The 19,365-nt window shown below is 36.6% G+C and overlaps 2 protein-coding genes across 2 annotated transcripts; both read left to right on the top strand.

Moving 5' to 3' along the window:
- Positions 1 to 608: 608 nt before the first annotated feature.
- On the top strand, positions 609 to 12,609 carry LOC126712904 (uncharacterized). Its single transcript, XM_050412435.1, has 10 exons — positions 609 to 2,197; positions 2,815 to 3,288; positions 3,401 to 3,702; positions 5,769 to 6,491; positions 6,572 to 6,850; positions 7,036 to 7,197; positions 7,306 to 8,244; positions 8,343 to 8,558; positions 11,122 to 11,382; positions 11,955 to 12,609. The coding sequence occupies exons 1-10, from the start codon at positions 748 to 750 to the stop codon at positions 12,297 to 12,299; spliced, it is 5,151 nt and encodes a 1,716-aa protein (XP_050268392.1). The 5' UTR covers positions 609 to 747; the 3' UTR covers positions 12,300 to 12,609.
- Positions 12,610 to 14,844: 2,235 nt separating this feature from the next.
- Positions 14,845 to 18,716, top strand: LOC126712903 (ACT domain-containing protein ACR2). Its single transcript, XM_050412434.1, is given in 10 exon segments — positions 14,845 to 14,953; positions 15,189 to 15,353; positions 15,613 to 15,684; positions 15,804 to 15,855; positions 15,941 to 16,055; positions 16,196 to 16,263; positions 16,871 to 17,566; positions 17,974 to 18,078; positions 18,172 to 18,463; positions 18,466 to 18,716. Coding segments are annotated over 8 exon segments (1,431 nt in total). The 5' UTR covers positions 14,845 to 14,953; positions 15,189 to 15,353; position 15,613; the 3' UTR covers positions 18,498 to 18,716.
- The last annotated feature ends 649 nt before the right edge of the window (positions 18,717 to 19,365 follow it).

Below are 19,365 nucleotides of genomic sequence, written 5' to 3'. Positions count from 1 at the left end.
TAAGAAGTAGTGTGGTCATAAGAGATTCCAAGTGCATTAAGCAAGTCCTTTAAACTGACACGTTGTAATTATGTTCATGCTTACTATTTTAGTTCCTAAACTTTACCAATTTTTTTTTGTTACATCCTTAAATTAAAAAAAAAAAATTGTTTTCATTTCTAAACTATTAAAAATGTTTTACTTTGTATCATTAAATTTTATCAAAAGTTTGTTTTTTGTGCCTTAAGAAAAAAAAATCATCCATATTTTTGTCTCTAAGCTATTTAAAAAAAAAAAAAAACTCTTTTTATAGTTTAATGACGAAAAAAGAATTTTTTAAAGTTTAGGGAAAAAAATTTTGTTCGGTAAAATTTAGAGACTAAAATAGTTTTTTACTAAAAAATAACAAAAAAAAAATAATATTAAATAAAATTAAAAGCTATAAGATTGAAATGATTAATAAGAACTTATAAGATTGATTAAATTTTGATAAAAAATTAAAGACTGTGATTTGTAATTTTAATTTTAAAATTAAAAAAAAAAAGTGAGGGGTGCATGATAGTTAACGTGTACTATTATTTTTTTTATTATTTTTTGTTGAGGGCGGAGGCCCTTCAATGTCCAAAGCCTCCATCTCCTTACCCTCTCAAGCCTCACCACATATCAACCCCTCTCTCTCTCTCTCTCTTTAAATAAGAATTGATCAGAAGGAAAAAAAAAAAAGAAAAAAAAAAGAAAAAAAACCAGAGCAAGAGAAAGAGGAAAAAAATGAAGCAGAGTTCACCTGAGGCGGTCTCATCGTCATCCTCTGCACCCGTCCAATCATCAGAGCCATCACAACCATCGTCGTCGTCATCGACATCAACGGCCGCGGCGGCGGAGGACCTAGCAGTAGCGATGAGGGACGGAGGCGGAGGAGGAAGCGGCGGAGGCGGAGGCGGCGGAGCGCAAGAGATGGTAGTTATAGACCGAAGAGGGGAGTACTCGGCGATATGCAAATGGACGGTCCAAAATTTCCCGAGAATAAAAGCTAGGGCTCTGTGGAGCAAGTACTTCGAGGTCGGCGGCTACGATTGCAGGCTCCTCGTGTATCCGAAAGGCGACTCGCAAGCTTTGCCAGGGTACATCTCAATCTACCTCCAAATCATGGACCCGAGAGGCACTTCTTCGTCGAAATGGGACTGCTTCGCCAGCTATCGCCTCGCAATCGCGAATGTTCACGACGATTCGAAGACTATTCACCGTGATTCCTGGCACAGATTCTCAACCAAGAAGAAATCTCACGGTTGGTGCGATTTCACACCTTCTTCTACAGTTTTCGATTCTAAATTGGGTTTCTTGTCTCAAAACGACTCCGTTTTGATCACCGCCGATATCTTAATCCTCCATGAATCCGTTAGTTTTACCCGCGATTATAATTCTAATAATAATAATAGTAGTAATGCTAATAGTAATAATAACAATAGCAATGCCAATAGTAGTAGTAATTCCAATGACTTGCAACAATCGGCGGCTTCGTCGTCCTCCTCGGCGGCGTCCTCCGTGGTGGTCGCGCCCGTGTCGGACGTGTTGAGTGGGAAGTTCACTTGGAAAGTGCATAACTTTAGTCTTTTTAAGGAGATGATAAAGACTCAGAAGATAATGAGCCCGGTTTTTCCAGCCGGAGAGTGTAATTTGAGGATTAGTGTCTACCAGAGTTCTGTCAATGGGGTGGATTATTTGTCCATGTGTTTGGAGAGTAAGGACACTGAGAAGACTGTTATTTTGGCCGATAGGAGTTGTTGGTGTTTGTTCCGAATGTCAGTGTTGAATCAAAAGCCCGGCTCCAATCATATGCATAGGGATTCTTATGGCAGGTTTGCGGCGGATAATAAGAGTGGGGATAATACTAGCTTGGGTTGGAATGATTATATGAAAATGTCGGATTTTATTGGGCAGGATTCGGGGTTTTTGGTTGATGATACTGCGGTGTTTAGTACTTCGTTTCATGTGATTAAGGAGTTCAGTAGCTTTTCGAAGAATGGAGGGTTGATTGGAGGGAGGAGTGGGAGTGGGGCGAGGAAGTTGGATGGCCATTTGGGGAAATTCACTTGGAAGATTGAGAATTTCACGCGGTTGAAGGATCTTTTGAAGAAGAGAAAGATTACGGGTCTTTGCATCAAGAGCAGGAGGTTTCAGATTGGGAATAGGGATTGTCGTCTCATTGTTTATCCACGAGGTATGCTACATTCTTGCTTTGAAGAATCCCATTTTTGTCTATCATGTAATACTCAATTGGTTTACATGCCAGTTTGTGTTTTAACTATTGGGTAGCGTTTGTTTCCATGAATTCAATTGTTAGTCTTTATAGGTACTCTTCAAAACCATGCGATATGTCTCTCTTATATGGATAATTGGGGGAATCAGGACTGCTAGTACTTTTATGTTTCTAATTGAGTAGGGATGTTACCTTATCTTTTACTACAATACTTTACTTTGAGCTTATTTGAGTTATCCTGATAGCTGCTTAGCATGGTGGTCTCGCAGCAATGTCCCTTATGGCTGAAGCTCAATGCAGTGTAAGTCACCATGCATTGTGGCACATTCATACTCAAAACCTGAATTCATTTGAACTTGTTGTTTCAGTTTGTCTGTAGGAAGTGGACTTCTGATGTTTTATTTTATTTGCCTTTTTGTACTTAACGATATCAGGCAAGTTTTAGCCACCATGCATTGTGGCTTATCATGTGTTTTCTGGTCCTTGCACATGACATTATTCGAGCTTGACTGACAATTGATTGGATTGTGCTTAAGAAGTGAACTGATGAAAATTTCATGTGTACTTGATGCTTTCAGGGCAGTCTCAGCCACCATGCCATCTTTCAGTGTTTCTTGAAGTTACGGATTCACGAAATACTTCCAGTGATTGGAGTTGTTTTGTTAGTCACCGATTGTCCGTTGTGAACCAGAGGGCGGAAGACAAATCTGTCACAAAGGAATCTCAGAACCGCTACTCCAAAGCTGCAAAGGACTGGGGTTGGCGTGAATTTGTGACACTCACTAGTCTCTTTGATCAAGACTCGGGGTTTCTTGATAAGGACACAGTTGTATTCTCAGCAGAGGTTCTTATATTAAAAGAGACATCATTAATGCATGACTTTACTGACCAGGAAACTGAGTATTCCAATGCTGGTTCCCAGATGGACAAAGTTGGGAAGAGAAGTTCATTTACCTGGAAGGTGGAGAACTTCCTTTCCTTTAAGGAAATAATGGAGACTCGTAAAATTTTTAGCAAGTTTTTTCAAGCTGGGGGATGTGAGCTTCGGATTGGTAGGTATCTGTCTCTTTCCTATTTTTTTCTCCCCACTGTAAAGGTAGTTTCAGTTGTTTGTATTTCTTTATTTGATTGGCAGTTGATTTTTTTTCCCCCTCCCCTACACAGGTGTGTATGAGTCCTTTGAAACCATTTGTATATATTTGGAGAGTGATCAGTCAGTTAATAGTGATCCGGATAAAAACTTTTGGGTTAGATACAGGATGGCTGTGGTAAATCAAAAGAATCAGGCCAAGACTGTGTGGAAGGAGTCTTCTATTTGTACAAAGACATGGAATAATTCTGTTTTACAATTCATGAAGGTTTCGGATATGTTGGAAGCGGATGCAGGGTTTCTTGTGCGTGACACTGTTGTTTTTGTTTGTGAGATATTAGATTGCTGCCCCTGGTTTGAGTTTTCAGACCTAGAGGTTAGTATTTTTTGGGTCTATTCCATCTATATGTTATATGCAAGTCATTTACAAAGAAATTATGTTCATGTGCTTCAAGTGAGTTAGAGCCTATTACTATATGTTTATTGGTTCTCTTTTGGATAGTTATGTAATGTCTCCATTGTAAATACTGAAAAAAGAAATCTTGACTATAGACATAAGACCGATATTTGTGGAATGTTATATGTGACCCTTTTAGTTTCTGTTCTATTTCTAACCTGGCTTTGGGTATATATACTGAAAAAAGAACTTAAGGGGTTTAATGATGATGCTTTTATGGAATGGATACCTCACTTGACAGTGCAGAAGATATATGAGAGAGGGTGAAGTATGAGATTGGACTGGAAATGGTTGATCACTCTTGATTAATTGACATTAATAGTCTTGAATATCTTGGTAAAGTTTTACAATATCTTTAGGCTATAAACTAATCACATGAAGCATAGATTTGACTTATAGCATGTTAGTGTCATGAACTTGAACTTTAAATTAATTTTGTTACATATCTGAGTAAGTCCTTTTAAGAGGTAGAGTAGCATTATTATTTTTAACAAATAGGTTGCAGATGAAAACTTGTTTCAACCAGGTTGCTTGACATGCTCAATGTTAACTTTTTTACGTGGAATTTACAGTTGGTGTTAGTTCCAAGAATGGTTGTAGTAGTTTTTAGTTACTTCTTTCCTTTTAAGAGGTAAAATAGTTTTTAATTGCATGAAACTTAAACAAATAGTTTTTAGTTACATGGAATTACAGTTGGTGTTAGTCCTTTTAAGAGGTAAAATAACTTTTTTTTTTTCCTCACTATCCTTAAAAACCTTAATTTAATAGCTTATAAGTTTTTAACTCCTTCCTCCTCCCACCTGATACCTTAATTGTTTTTGGAAGCCTATTGCATTATTTCTCCAATTGGTGAATACTATCTGATAGCTTTTGTTCTTTCTTTAAACACCTGATTCAAGACTGATTGCTCAATTCCTTCTCCAATGAGGGTCTTTGGAACCCGCACTATATCAGGAATTTAGGATTATTTGATTTCGGTTTAATGTGAAAGAGGTTCAGGAATGCTTTGGCCTTTAGTCAGTTAGGAATGTGTTTTTATAGGTTTTATCCCACAAGTTCCAGATTTGGTTTCCTACAGGCTGAAGATCATGTCTTCATTTGGGACTCAAAAATTAAAGGAAAAAATCTGGGAATTTTTGCATTCTACTATGAGTAATAGACAGGTTGGTAAGTCTTCATATAGGTACACTGGAACGATCTGACTGCCCTTGCCGAGCTACTCTTGAAAATCAGAAACATTCTTAACTTTTTGTAAACAGAAAGCAGCATTTAACTAAATAAAAGACAAAATGGGACTCTAAGACAACCATGCACCAAAAACTCAACAAAAAATCAGGTTTTTAAATTCTTTTGGTTTTTGAGCTTTTTGCTTGTGGGCTTCTCTTGGTCTGCATCAACATATCTGTTATTTTTTTTTTTGATAAGTATCAACATACCTGTTATCTTATTAACCAAATTAGTTTCTAGCTTTAACACTTGTACGGTTGAATCAAACTCTCTTTATGAATTTCTAGTTGTTGACTTAAAAATCAAATGCAATGATCTACGTATCATTATTAGAGGATTCAAAATTGTAAATGCAAGATGGTTTTATGGAAGAATTATTAATGTGGTCAAATGTTGAACAAAACTCTTTTTTATCCTGGTTCTCTTACAGATGATATGTGATTTGGTTCAATGCATCTGCTTCATGTTCAATCTTTATGTGTCCATGGCTTTACTTGAATTTCCATGAAAATTTGTGTAGGATAAGCTACAATTGAAATCTTGAATCCTGTTTACGTCTCAGACAAGCATTTGACTCTCATAACTTTGTTTAAAATTCTTTTGATTGATTTATATTCTCCAAAGATTGTTTAGCTCACTGTTATTGGAATGTATATTTGCTATACTATTTCTTTGTACAAATTTATTGACCAACTGATTTGTTCTATACTTTTTTTGGTGGTTGTAACTGTGTCTATGTTTGGCCTACCTCTTCATAGGTTTTGGCTTCAGAGGATGATCAGGATGCTTTGACAACTGATCCTGATGAACTCATTGATTCTGAAGACAGTGAAGGAATTAGTGGAGATGAAGAAGATATATTCAGAAACCTTCTGTCTAGGGCTGGTTTTCACCTCACATATGGAGATAATCCTTCACAGCCACAGGTCACATTACGAGAAAAGCTTCTAATGGATGCTGGTGCAATTGCTGGTTTTCTGACTGGACTCCGTGTTTACCTTGATGACCCTGCTAAAGTGAAGCGCTTGCTTCTTCCAACCAAACTCTCTGGTAGTAATGATGGAAAGAAGGCCACAAAGTCCGATGATTCTTCTCCCAGTTTGATGAACTTGCTGATGGGAGTCAAAGTTTTGCAGCAGGCAATCATTGATTTACTTTTGGATATCATGGTTGAGTGTTGCCAACCTTCGGAAGCGAGTTCTAATGGTGATTCTTCTGATACAAACTCAAAACCTTCTCCAGGTGGCAGTGGAGCTGCAACTCCACTGGAATCTGATAGGGAGAATGGAGCAACAGAATCTGTGCAATTTCCTGTATGTGAGAGATTAGATTCAGGCATTGATGAAGGTGGCAGTGCATCTGCTGTACAGAGCTCTGACATGAATGGGCTAGGTATACCAGAAAAAGCCCTTCCTGGACAACCCATTTGTCCACCTGAAACATCTGCTGGGACTTCAGAAAACGTGCCCCTTCGCTCGAAGGTACTATATTTTATTTACAAGTGGCAAACTGCTTTGTTTAATATTTTGATATTGACTACTAGAACACATTGAATTTTCAGACAAAGTGGCCAGAACAATCTGAGGAGCTCTTAGGATTGATTGTAAACTCACTGAGAGCCCTAGATGGAGCTGTTCCCCAGGGCTGTCCGGAGCCAAGGCGACGGCCTCAGTCTGCTCAAAAGATTGCCCTTGTATTGGATAAAGCTCCTAAGCATTTGCAAGCAGACCTAGTTTCCCTGGTACCCAAATTGGTTGAGCAGTCTGAACATTCACTAGCTGCTTGTGCGCTTCTTGAGCGACTTCAAAAGCCAGATGCAGAACCCTCATTGAGGATACCTGTAAGATAATATCCACTAAGGCCAATATTTCTTTTTCTTAAGACCTACTAGGCTTGTTTTCATGTGCTTTCAGGGTCATACTTTGGGAAAACATAAGCATCTTTGGAGCATATATTCTCATTATCTGAATGTAGTCTATTGCTATATCATTCTTCTCCTAATTATGATATATTTATGTTTCCTAGGTTTTTGGTGCTCTTAGTCAACTGGAGTGTGGCAGTGAATTGTGGGAACGTGTTCTATTTCAATCTTTTGACCTTTTGGCAGACTCAAATGATGAACCTCTTGTTGCAACCATAGATTTTATATTTAAAGCTGCATCCCAGTGCCAACATCTTCCTGAAGCAGTAAGCTTAAATGCATTCTGAAGTTTGATTAGGTTCCTTTCTTGTGTTTTTCTAATTTTTGACGTGCTTTTCTTTAAACATAGTAACCTTCTTTCTTCTTAATTGTAGGTCAGATCTGTTCGTGTTAGGCTAAAAAATTTGGGTGTTGAGGTGTCTCCTTCTGTCCTCAGTTTTTTAAGTAAAACTGTAAATAGTTGGGGAGATGTTGCTGAAACCATACTTAGAGATATTGACTGTGATGATGATTTTGGTGAAAATTGCTCACAGTTGCCTTGTGGGCTTTTCTTATTTGGTGAATATGGACCTACATCTGAAAGGCTGCATCTGGTGGATGAGCAGGGTATCCGTGCTGGTCGTCATTTTTCTGATATTTTTATCCTGATTGAGATGTTATCTATACCCTGCCTTGCTGTTGAAGCTTCTCAAACATTTGAGAGAGCTGTAGCTCGAGGTGCCATTGTAGCTCAATCAGTAGCCATGGTCTTGGAAAGGCGCCTTGCTCAAAGATTGAATCTTACTGCCAGTTTTGTTGCTGACAATTTTCAGCACACAGATGATGCAGTAGAGGGAGAGGTCAATGAGCAGCTGAGAATACAACCGGATGATTTTACTTCAGTTCTTGGTCTCGCTGAGACATTGGCCCTCTCAAGAGACCCTTGTGTGAAGGAATTTGTGAAAATCCTGTACACAATATTGTTTAAATGGTATGCTGATGAGTCTTACAGAGGAAGGATGCTGAAGAGACTTGTTGACCGAGCCACCAGCACCACAGATAATAGTCGTGAAGTAGACTTAGATTTGGATATATTGGTTACCTTGGTTTTTGAGGAACAAGATATTATTAGACCAATTTTAAGCATGATGCGGGAGGTCGCTGAACTTGCAAATGTTGATCGAGCTGCTCTTTGGCACCAGCTATGTGCTAGTGAAGATGAAATTATTCGTATGCGAGAAGAACGAAAAGCGGAACTTTCCAATATGGTTAGAGAAAAAGCAACCATATCTCAAAAACTGAGTGAAGCCGAGGCCAACAACAATCGTCTCAAGGTATTTGATGTCTTAATTAAAATGATATGATTAGGGCTTTCACATCTTGCTAGTATTTATGGAGAATATGAGAATTGATTCCTTCCATGAAATGGCAGTCTGAAATGAGGGCCGAGATGGATCGGTTTGCTCGGGAAAAGAAGGGGTTCTCTGAACAAATACAAGAAGTTGAGAGTCAGCTTGAGTGGCTTCGCTCAGAGCGGGATGATGAAATTACAAAGCTCACTTCAGAGAAGAAAGCTCTTCAGGATCGTCTTCATGATGCAGAGACACAACTCTCCCAATTGAAGTCCCGTAAACGTGATGAATTGAAGGTATCAGTTTCCTTTGGTCCCCCAACTCCCTACCTTTTATTCTGCTTCAGTTACATATAGCAAAAGGGAAAAAAAAAAAAAGAAAAAGAAAAAGAAAAAAAAAAGATATTTAGCTGCCCTGTGATCTTTATGGTACGTGTCATCATAAATATTAGTTATTTTTGGATAAATACTCCTAAAAATATTATATAACAAAATTAATGTGAGCATCTTGTTTTTCCATCAGCTGCATTGTCAACACCTTCAACATGGTTGCATTGGGAGATTATTTTTCTTAGTTAACATGTATCTGTAAATTTCTACTGTGACCAGCATATATTGATTTGTTTTAGACTTGTAGTGAATGTAATACTTGAAAGATCCTACTTATCCCCAAAAAAATAAGTAATATTTGAAAGATCTTGGTGTTTTGATTCTGGTAGCATATATGTTATTGCTTATGTTACCTAATTTTCCAAATTACGCTTTGTGAAAATGAGTCTTTTTCCAAGAATCATTTTCTATAAAACTATCTCATTTCAATGTTTGGTAGTAACTTTAAATGAGTTAAAAAACAATCTCCCAACTTCTCTTATTTAGCTTGTTGTGAGAGAGTTGTTTTCCAAAAAAAATTTAGTGGAAAACAATCTCTAAAAATAAGTCATACTTTTATGTTGATTAAAGATAGTTTTCCTTTGACTTAACTTTTTTTATGCTACCAAACACTGGAAAACACGGAAAACTATCTTTACATAAGGTTTTTCATCGAAACAAACGGAGCGTTAATGCCATTATTATTGACATCGCAAAGGATCTTATTTCTTAGATTGCTAGATCTTTCTTAATTGGGTCTTGTTAAAGGTTGCCCTTAGGGCATTTGTTAATGAACCATTTTAAGAAAGTTTGATATCACTTTTCTGACTTTTATGGGAAATATAAAAAACTGTAAAAAAAAATCAGTTGTTTTATTCCATTCCCATTATTTAAAAAAAAAAAAAAATGCATTTCTTAAACGAATGCCTTTAGGGCATCTGTTAACAAAATCCTGCTTAATTTTATCCTACTAGAATTAGGATCTTGGAAATGATTTTCCCAGTTTTAGCTGTAAAAGTATTTTGTCAGTGAAGGTTTAATGATTTTCTTTGTAAGCCTTTATAATCAGCCCGTTTCCCCAAAATTTTCTCTGATCCTCCTGGATCTCAGCATTTTTTTGGAGGAAATCAGAAACAGGTAGATGTGTAGTTCTAAGTTATTGCCAGATTCCTTCAGTCTGGCTTTCAACTAATTACTCTACTATCAAAATTGAGTAGAAAACATTAACCGCTTAAAGTCTTATAGCTAAAATATTATGTTGTGAACTATTGCTTGCATATATACATTATATCAATCATCCCACCTCTTGCCTTTTCATCTCTAATGTTTTCAGCCTTTTTATTTGGGGGGTGGGGGGTTCTGTGGAATATCCATATCCTGTCTATTATTGGTCTCTAGGACGTACTGATTGGGCAATGTTCAATGTAGCCCATATGCCTACATATACAATCTTGCATAGAAGCTAATGAAACGATAGAGTTATATCTTGAAGTGGTTATATTTCAATTTTCCTTTCTGCTGGTTGTTCTCTTCACAGGATTTGATATTTTATGTTAAACGTAATTTTCATGATATTAGCAGGGATCAATCGTCATTAAATAGGGTGAAGCCTTGGCGTTCTTGTAAATCCATTCTTTGAGTTATTTGTGTACTTGTATTTTTTCCTCCAGATGATGGACAGTATGGTGTCTTTGATGAGATATAACTGTTGAAAATCATTTTTGAGCCAGTCTGTTTTCAGCTCTGAAAGTGTTGTACATTCTCTTTGTTTTCACTTCGCTAACACTGATGAACTCAAACTCCCCCCCTCCCCTTCTTTTTTCCTTTTTTCCAACATATCATAATACTAGAGTGACTGTACGTTGGCCTTCAACCTATATAGTTATCTTAAATTCTTCCAGGCTTGTGACCGGCTGTGAGCTTTGTTTTTTGGGAAGTATATATTTTTCTTAAATTCTTCTGAAGATGAAAGTGTTAAGTAGACCTATCCAGAAAAGCTTTAAGTAGCTTTCAGCTCATAAGGCCATATTCTCTTTCTTAGCATTTGCAAAACTTCCTGTATGAATATAGCATCAAAAATACTACTATTAAGTGTGATTTGAGGACTTGTTAGTTCCTCCAACTATTTTTGTCAGTATGCTTCCTAATTCGAGGCTGTTGAGAACTTTGAATGATATTACGTTTTTTATCTCACAATAAAGGATTTCTTTCCTTCTGGAGCATTCTGTTTATAACAAGTTTATGGGATAATAATTCTTATGAAATATGTAGTTGATATTGGAATGGTTTGAATTAATTCCAATGAAATTGCCATTTTATAACTAAAGGTTTGTAATGGTACATAATCTCACAATTGGTGAGTTGGAATATTGGTTTTTTTGGTCTGGCCTCTGCCTGCTACAGTGAATGAGGATGGAGGGATTGTTTTTTTCATGCTTTAATATGGGTTTTGTCTGCCATTTCCTTTTGCTGACTTCAATGAATGTGACAGAAAGTTATGAAGGAGAAAAATGCTCTTGCTGAAAGGCTGAAGAGTGCTGAAGCTGCACGGAAAAGATTTGATGAAGAACTGAAACGGTATGCCACGGAGAATGTGACTCGAGAGGAAATCCGCCAGTCACTTGAGGATGAAGTTCGGCGATTGACACAAACAGTGGGCCAAACTGAAGGAGAGAAGCGGGAGAAGGAAGAGCAGGTTGCTCGGTGTGAAGCATATATTGATGGGATGGAATCAAAATTGCAGGCGTGCCAGGTTTTTGCTCTAAAATTGCTCATGCTTTTTACACCCTCCCTTACATATTTATCATGGGTATTATCATTTTGTTCTTCTATCACTTTGGTTAGATTTTGCGCTGCTTGGTAATGGTATGTCCTCAATCAAGCTAACTACTGCATTGATGCCTTGTAACATGAAAACAATAGCAGTGTACCTTGAATTTGATCAACTAGCTAACCTGCCATAATTCTGCTAGATGAACTCAATATTGAATTGATAAGACCCGTTGGGCAACACAAATAATACAAAATAAGATTTAAGTAGATGAATTCAAAATATGTTTGGATGAACCTACTTGTAATAATAATTGTGTGGAGTAGAACAGGAGTGTTATCAATGAGTGGGAGACTTCCTAATTAAGTCTCTGTTTGAAGCTCTTTAGCATAGAATGTTCAATTTGACTGTGATTCAGCTTTTAGTTAGTATAGTAGTTATTTTTAGTAGTATTCTTACAAAATTGTGTGTACTAATCTCTCTCTCACATGTTATTTATGACTTGAAAAATATTAGAATGTGATTGGATTAATAACTCTCCCTTTCTTTTGCAGCAATATATTCACACCTTGGAGGGTTCACTCCAGGAAGAAATGTCACGACATGCCCCTCTTTATGGTGCTGGCTTGGAAGCTCTTTCAATGAATGAATTGGATACATTGTCACGTATACATGAGGAAGGGCTCAGGCAGATCCACGCCCTTCAACAGCGGAAAGGGAGTCCAGCCAGCACTCCTCATGTGAGCCCCCACGCCCTTCCACACAATCATGGGTTATACCCTGCTACACCACCTCAGATGGCCGTCGGATTGCCTTCTTCACTTATACCGAATGGGGTTGGGATCCACAGCAATGGGCATGTGAATGGTGCCGTTGGTCCCTGGTTCAACCACAATTAAATTCTGGGGGTCAGGAAGTGTCCTTTTTGCCAAATCTAGGCATTTTGTTCACTCAATAGAGCTGGGTGACATCAATATGAAGGGATTTTTATTTTTCTTTTCAGAGTTATTTTTTGGCATTTTGACTGGTAGAACTGTTGGAACACGTGGGGAAAAAAGAAGGAATAACCGATCAAGGGTGGATGGGGAGGATTGGTTTTAGAATTGAAAGTGAGGGGCGAGTCCAATGGAACTAACAGTTTGCAAATGCCATTACTCATTTGCATCTTTCTTAAAGGTTAATCATAGGCCTTCTGCAAAGTTTTGTTCATTGTGTTCCGTTTATATCTATTTTCGAGTTACATCCTTCTTTGCCTAATGGGGGGTAAAGGCTAATCTTCGTTTCACATGGGTGCCATTGACTGGGTTTTTCAGGTGGTATCCTCGTCATTGTCTACAAAGTAGTGCATTTGGGGCCACCTAGCTAGCATATCCGAAGTGTAATCAGCCCAATCCTTACACAAGATTGGGCTTTTAATGTTCACCAAAATATTGATACATGAGCCCAAATAAATAATAAATAAATAAAAACCGGAATTTGCAATCGATTTTTTATAAAGACGATCATGATATTGATAGTGTTGGAAAATTAGTCCCAATCCCATGCCCTGGAATCAAAACTTTCGTATAGATTATGGCTTATGACTCAACCAGATAACGATTACCATCTAATAAAATAACAGTTGGATTTATCAAATCGAATCACCTTATCTCTGACTCTTTTGCTATCGTATCGTAACAGGATATACAACAAAACTAACACGTTTTAATTATAATAATGAAATAACGTGTTTTAATAGCTAAAAAACAAAACAAAACAAAACCTTAAATGTGAAAATGATTGTGCAATAGTACCAGTTATAGTAACTGAAAGGTACTTAGAATTACAATTAAAATGCAATTTCTAAGCAGGTTTTGGATGAATAGACCATTGAAATTTCTAAGCAGGTGCATGTCTGCGTTGATCATTCTTGTTTGTTTTGTAGAAGCGTAGGCGGTAGGCCTAGCACAACTTGTCATTTAAATCCAAGAAAGTATTAAAGCCAAAGATAGAGACAAAAATCAAGAAAGTTCAATGCCTCACTGGGTCACGTAATGTAAACCATCCAGTGTTCCGAAATTTCAAAGCATGGGAGGGCTTGAGGCTCTATCCATTCCAGGGTAAGATGGCAGTGGACTGTGAGTATACAATCTATACACGCCTTTAGCAAATATCAAATGCAAATGCAGCTCTTGCACTTATATTCGTGTCCGTTTATGAATTACTTATTTTTGATAATTTATTTACATAATGTGAGACAAAAAATTAAAAGTTAAATTATTTGAAATAAAGCTGAAATAAAAAGTAGTGTGAAACTCGAACACAGTAGATAATTTAAGAAAAAAACTAGTTTTTAGTTAGTTGCCAAGTGTACAATGCTGCCATTATATAATAAGCTGAAAATTCTGATATGATCAGGAAAATACCCTATGATCTTATTAGTTATGGGGTTCTGCATGAAATTAATTCGCAGCAAATGCCAAAATCTTTCTTAGGTTTTTTATTTATTATAATTTGATAATTAGAGAAAGAAGGATTGAAATTCAACGTTTCCATTGCAAACATTAAGGAATGTCGGTAAAATTATAAAGCTGATGGCAAAAAAGTCTTCATATCCCATATTTCCTTTGATGCAAATCCTCTCGCACGCAAACTGACGCACGTCACATGTTGAAGTAAGCTGAACCTAGTTAGCTAAGCTCTATTTTACAGGTCTTTGAAATTTTTTGATATATATATTATTTATGGATAAGTATCATCAGCCAAATTTTTATCTAAATGCCAATTGAGATTTGCTTGTCCAAAATTAATTATTCGGTGACATTGACTAAAGTGTTTTAAAACAAAATTAATACAATCACCCCACATTTTTGCTATACAAGGTATAGCATGAACTTAGCCCACAAAATGGTAACTTGGAGAAATAGCACTTTTTCGATTTTTCTAGTGGAAATTGGCAGGTCGGTGACGTAAGAGAACTAAATTCTCGGTCTGCAATCATTATCGATAAGTCCATGGCCTGACAACAAATTTTACAATCATGTGAGAAGACAAACTGTTAGTGTCGATGAGATCACATAAAAACAAATGATAACCAGTCAACTTAATATGTGTGAAATTTGTTGTAAAAATTGTTATATTTGTGGCACTGCTTTATCGTAATTTTCGGACATGTCTGCTACACATGGCATTACTATGAAGCTGTAGAGAGAGAGAGAGAGAGAGAGAGAGAGACAGAGAGAGAGAGAGAGCTTAGTCATCACTTATTTTGCATGGAATATGGATTTCCAACCATCAAGGGAGACCAAGAACATAGGGACAATTGTGGGAAGGAGAGTTTGTATGTGACTAAGAAAGAGCAGAATATTTCACTACAAGACGTGGCCTGATATATCTCATTTTGACTTTTAGTTTGTACGTGTCTCTCTCACACATCCTTCTCTGATTTTTCTCAATTCAATCCCTTCCATACAATTACTCCTATTCTATTTAAGCCATTCATACTCCTCTCTAATATTCAAGAATCCCAACTGGTACATATATTTATCTGGAGAGAAAAGCTGTTCTCAAGAAGGTAATTAACCTATTTTATCTCTTTCAGGAGAGAGAACTGAGATCACCTTGATTCTTCTCTCTCTCTTTTGGGCATTGCTGGGTTGGTTCTAAAAATGAGCTTGGCTTGCCCCACTTCTTCTTTTTCAGAGCAAGCCACTCTTGATTTACATCTCTAGCTTTTTCTTCTTTGTATTACCATGTACATATAATTTTATCAAGGCCTTCATATCAATATGTGTGTATGTACATTGCAGGTGTATTTGATATATTCCAAGTTTAAGAAAGCACACAATATTGTTGCATGGTGAAAACTGATACGTAATTACCATCCTTTTGCGCACAACATACATGTTATTGTTGCACGGTGAAGAAAAATAAATTTAGAAAGGTGGAACAGAGAATTCTTGGTATAACGCAAGGTAGGCTAGTCTAATCATGCTCCTACATTTTAGGTTCAACGTTCAAATAAACCTATCGCCACTTAACGTTTTCTAATTTTTACCGCTCTCTTTTAATATGTGATGAGTTGGTTTTCCTAATTTTGTGATGAGCTATAATAGTATTCAAATTAAGCTTGTTATAGTCCTCGAGTCCTAAAGCTTTTGATGAATAGTTACACTTTTAATTTGGTTAGAACTTTTTTGAGTTTTGACAACCTCTCTCTCTCTCTTTGTGCAGTATGAATGAAGTTTATTTTCCTTACTTTGATCCTGACTTTGATAAGCTCCCGGAGAGGATAAATGGCCCCACGTAAGCAACAATTTAAGCCTTTAATCCTAATTCTGAAATCCACCATTGCACATCCTAATGATCACTAGATAGAAATTCCCAGCCATTGATTTACCCAATTATCATGTTTTGCCTTGCAGTTGCAGAGTTTGCATTGACAATGAAAGCATGGATGATTGCACAGTAGTAAAGGTACGTGAGTTTAAAAGAAAAAGAAGGGACTCTCTCTACGATGCACGACGCTAATTAACAAGGTCGCTTGTGTGATGTGGTGTAGGTTGATAGCGTGAACAAGCAGGGACTCCTCCTAGAAGTGGTGCAGGTGTTGACAGACCTCAATCTTATAATCTCAAAGAGCTACATTTCTTCTGATGCAGTGTGGTTCATGGATGGTATATATGGCCATTTTTATTAGTTCTGATTATCTTCTTATAATCAATGTTATTACCTTCTAATGGCTCACAATAAAACCCATCACAACGATTTGTAATTCAATTTCTTGATGATCTAATTAATGTATGCAAATTTGCAGTTTTTCATGTTAAAGATGAGCATGGCAACAAACTCACGGACCAGAAAGTCATTAACTATATCAAGCAGGTAATTTAATTGGTTCCTTCTTGTGATATTGTCATTATCATTTACATTTTATTTTTTATTTTTTATTTTTTTATAGAAATGAAATTGAAAATTATGGAGACAGTGAGAACTCGTGGTTGTCATCATGTAGTTTTGAATTGGTCATAACAGATTTTAAAAACAATTTTTTATTTTTATTTTATTTTTTTAAAGAGGAATACACATAATTTTAGGAGGTTCTAGGAAATTAAAGTTTAAAATAAACTCAATCATATTTTCAATTATAAAAACATAGTGTGTAACAATCACCGTCCAACTCTGAAATACATATAGATGATACTTGTTACACATAAATTGTTACATACATCCTATTTTTGAATTGATCAAGTCAAGGTTTTAAAGTTCAAAATTGTAATTTCAATTCAAAAATAGGTGTGTGTAAAACTGTATTTAACAATTTGCAAGTATATTGTAATAAACACAACTCAATGCATATATACCCCCAATCCAAGAACTGTTAGCATACAATACCAGAGGTAAATGTTACCACGCAGTTGATGATATCCACTTTCTCGGATGGGAATTTTTGTATTCATGAAAGCACTAACATATGTAGGAAACTTTGCAGGCCATAGGTACAACAAGGGAAACCCATAATTCGGCCAAGGCAAAGACCTATGCAAATATGGTATTCAGTCCTGAACCCAATAACAATAATGAGCACACAGTCATCGAAATGAGCGGAACAGATAGGCCTGGTTTATTTTCCGAGCTATCAGCTGCCTTAGCAGACCTCCATTGCAACGTCGTGGAAGCTCATGCATGGAGTCATAATGATCGCTTGGCTTGTGTTGCCTACATTTCAGATCAATCCACTCACACCCCAATTGAAGATCCCAATCGCCTTGCAAGTATTGAAGATCACCTCACTACAGTCCTTCGAGCCACAATAACCCCAACCCCTACTACGAACCAGCCCAACCAACAAGAAGCTAAGACTGCAGATTTTCTTGGAGGAGAAGGCGCCGTGACGAATGTCGAACGCCGCTTGCATCAGCTCATGCACTCGGTTAGGGACTTCGAGGGGCCGCCATCTAGGACCGCGAGCTTGCCAACGACACCATCAGATTCGGAAAGTGATGAGGAGGCCGGGATGAGGACAACGGTGAAGATTGAGAGTTGTGACGAAAAGGGTTACTCCATTGTGAACATAAATTGCAAGGATCGACCAAGACTCATGTTTGATACAGTGTGCACGCTTACTGACATGCAGTACGTGATTTTCCATGCTTCAATAAATTCAGATGGAGGTTATGCCTTCCAGGTATGTATGGTTATACATAAGCTAAGCTAATTTCATACATGTAAAAGCTATCATGTTTATTACTGCAAAAGGTTCCAGGAATACTAGGATTTTGGATTCAAGATTATATGTTACATGTGAAGTAGGCAATTGCTAGTTGCAAGATGCTACAAACACAATAAATTCCGTAACTTTCTCACAAATTATTGAGATAATAAATTATAATTATTGTAATATTACTTTCACTGTACTTACTATTGATATCGTCTTTATTGAATATTAATCTCACTTGTTACCCAAGTTGAGAGTCTTTTGACTCATTGTTGTGAGTTAGCATGCAATGTTTCTAAAACATAATTTAGATAAAATTCATGTTTTGTCTAAATTAGCACTACAATGTTTATGGAGACTGATACTGTTGATTGCAGGAGTATTTTATCCGACACTTAGATGGGTGTGCCATGAGTACAGAGTGCGAGAAAGAACGAGTAATAAAATGCTTAGAAGCCGCCATAGAGCGCCGGGTTTGTGAGGTGAGCACTGCCTTAAACCATTAAATTAAACCAGTACTCAAATTCTATCCTTGTTGCCATAATCATAATTAGCTTTTTGGTTAATTTGCACAGGGAGTTCGGTTAGAATTGTGTGCAGACAATAGGGTAGGCTTGCTCTCTGATATAACTCGGGTTCTTCGAGAGAATGGTCTAACCGTTGTCCGAGCAGATGTAGAAACGCAGGGAGAGAAGGCCATAAATGCTTTCTATGTGAGGGACATGTCAGGGAATAAGGTAGACATGGAGTTCATAGAGTCGATGAAGAAAGAGATGGGTCCAATAGCCCTTCAAGTCAAGAATGACACAATAAGACCAAGCTCGCCTGAAAGATCTCGTTTCTCTTTTTCACACATGTTAAAAGCGAGTAGTTCTCTAATAACTTTATTACTATCAAGTAATCCATGTAAATATAGCTAATTCCTAGCAAGGCCATTCTACATATGGAATTTGCTTTTAGGGTTGTAAATAGCTATGATTTAATTAAAAAAATGCAGTTGTGCAGATGCCAGTCGTTAGACTAAGAATTATGTGGAATGGACTGTATATTAATAAACATATATTGTACAAAAATTATTAGATATTTTTGGAATATAACTACATTATACTTTCTCATTTCACATCAATAATATATCTCACTATGAGTCTAATTATTAGGATTTACAATTATGTGAAAGGATGGAGGAACACTTGACGAAATTATTTCAAGTTGTAAATAAAAGGAATTACGATCATAGCTATACAATTTTGAATGTGTAGATCATGGCCATTCAATTTTAAATATGTCAAATTGCGAGAATATGCATGCATCTATGGATGCTAAGTGGACTATTCTAAAGTCAAAATTTCATTGTGATAGGTTAGTAGATCATCCATCTACTTCAACTAGAAGAATTGTTTAGTAAATAAATGATCACAATAATGATAGTTTTAGAAATTTTTTCTAGGGCAATCATTAAGAAGTTTAAATTATACAAATTTAATAAAAAGAGAACTAGATTATATTGACATTACAGAAAAACCATAAAAATACATGAAATTTTATAATTTTCTTCTACTAACATAATGAAAAAAAATAAAAATAAAAGAAGACTAATGAGAGATAAAGTGAGAATTAAGAATGCTGAGATGAGAATAATACAGTGAAAAAGAGTCTAAAATGATGATAGGCAATAGAAAAGTGGAGAGAGAGAGAGAGAGAGAGATGATACCTACTACGACCATAAGCTGAGTCATTAAGAAGAGTAGAGCTGCTGGTGCCATCAAGGA

The sequence above is a fragment of the Quercus robur genome, chromosome 2, assembly GCF_932294415.1.
Source record: "Quercus robur chromosome 2, dhQueRobu3.1, whole genome shotgun sequence".
NCBI lineage: Eukaryota > Viridiplantae > Streptophyta > Magnoliopsida > Fagales > Fagaceae > Quercus > Quercus robur.
Note: the sequence above shows the minus strand (reverse complement) of the source record. Positions and strands in the feature narration are given on the sequence as shown.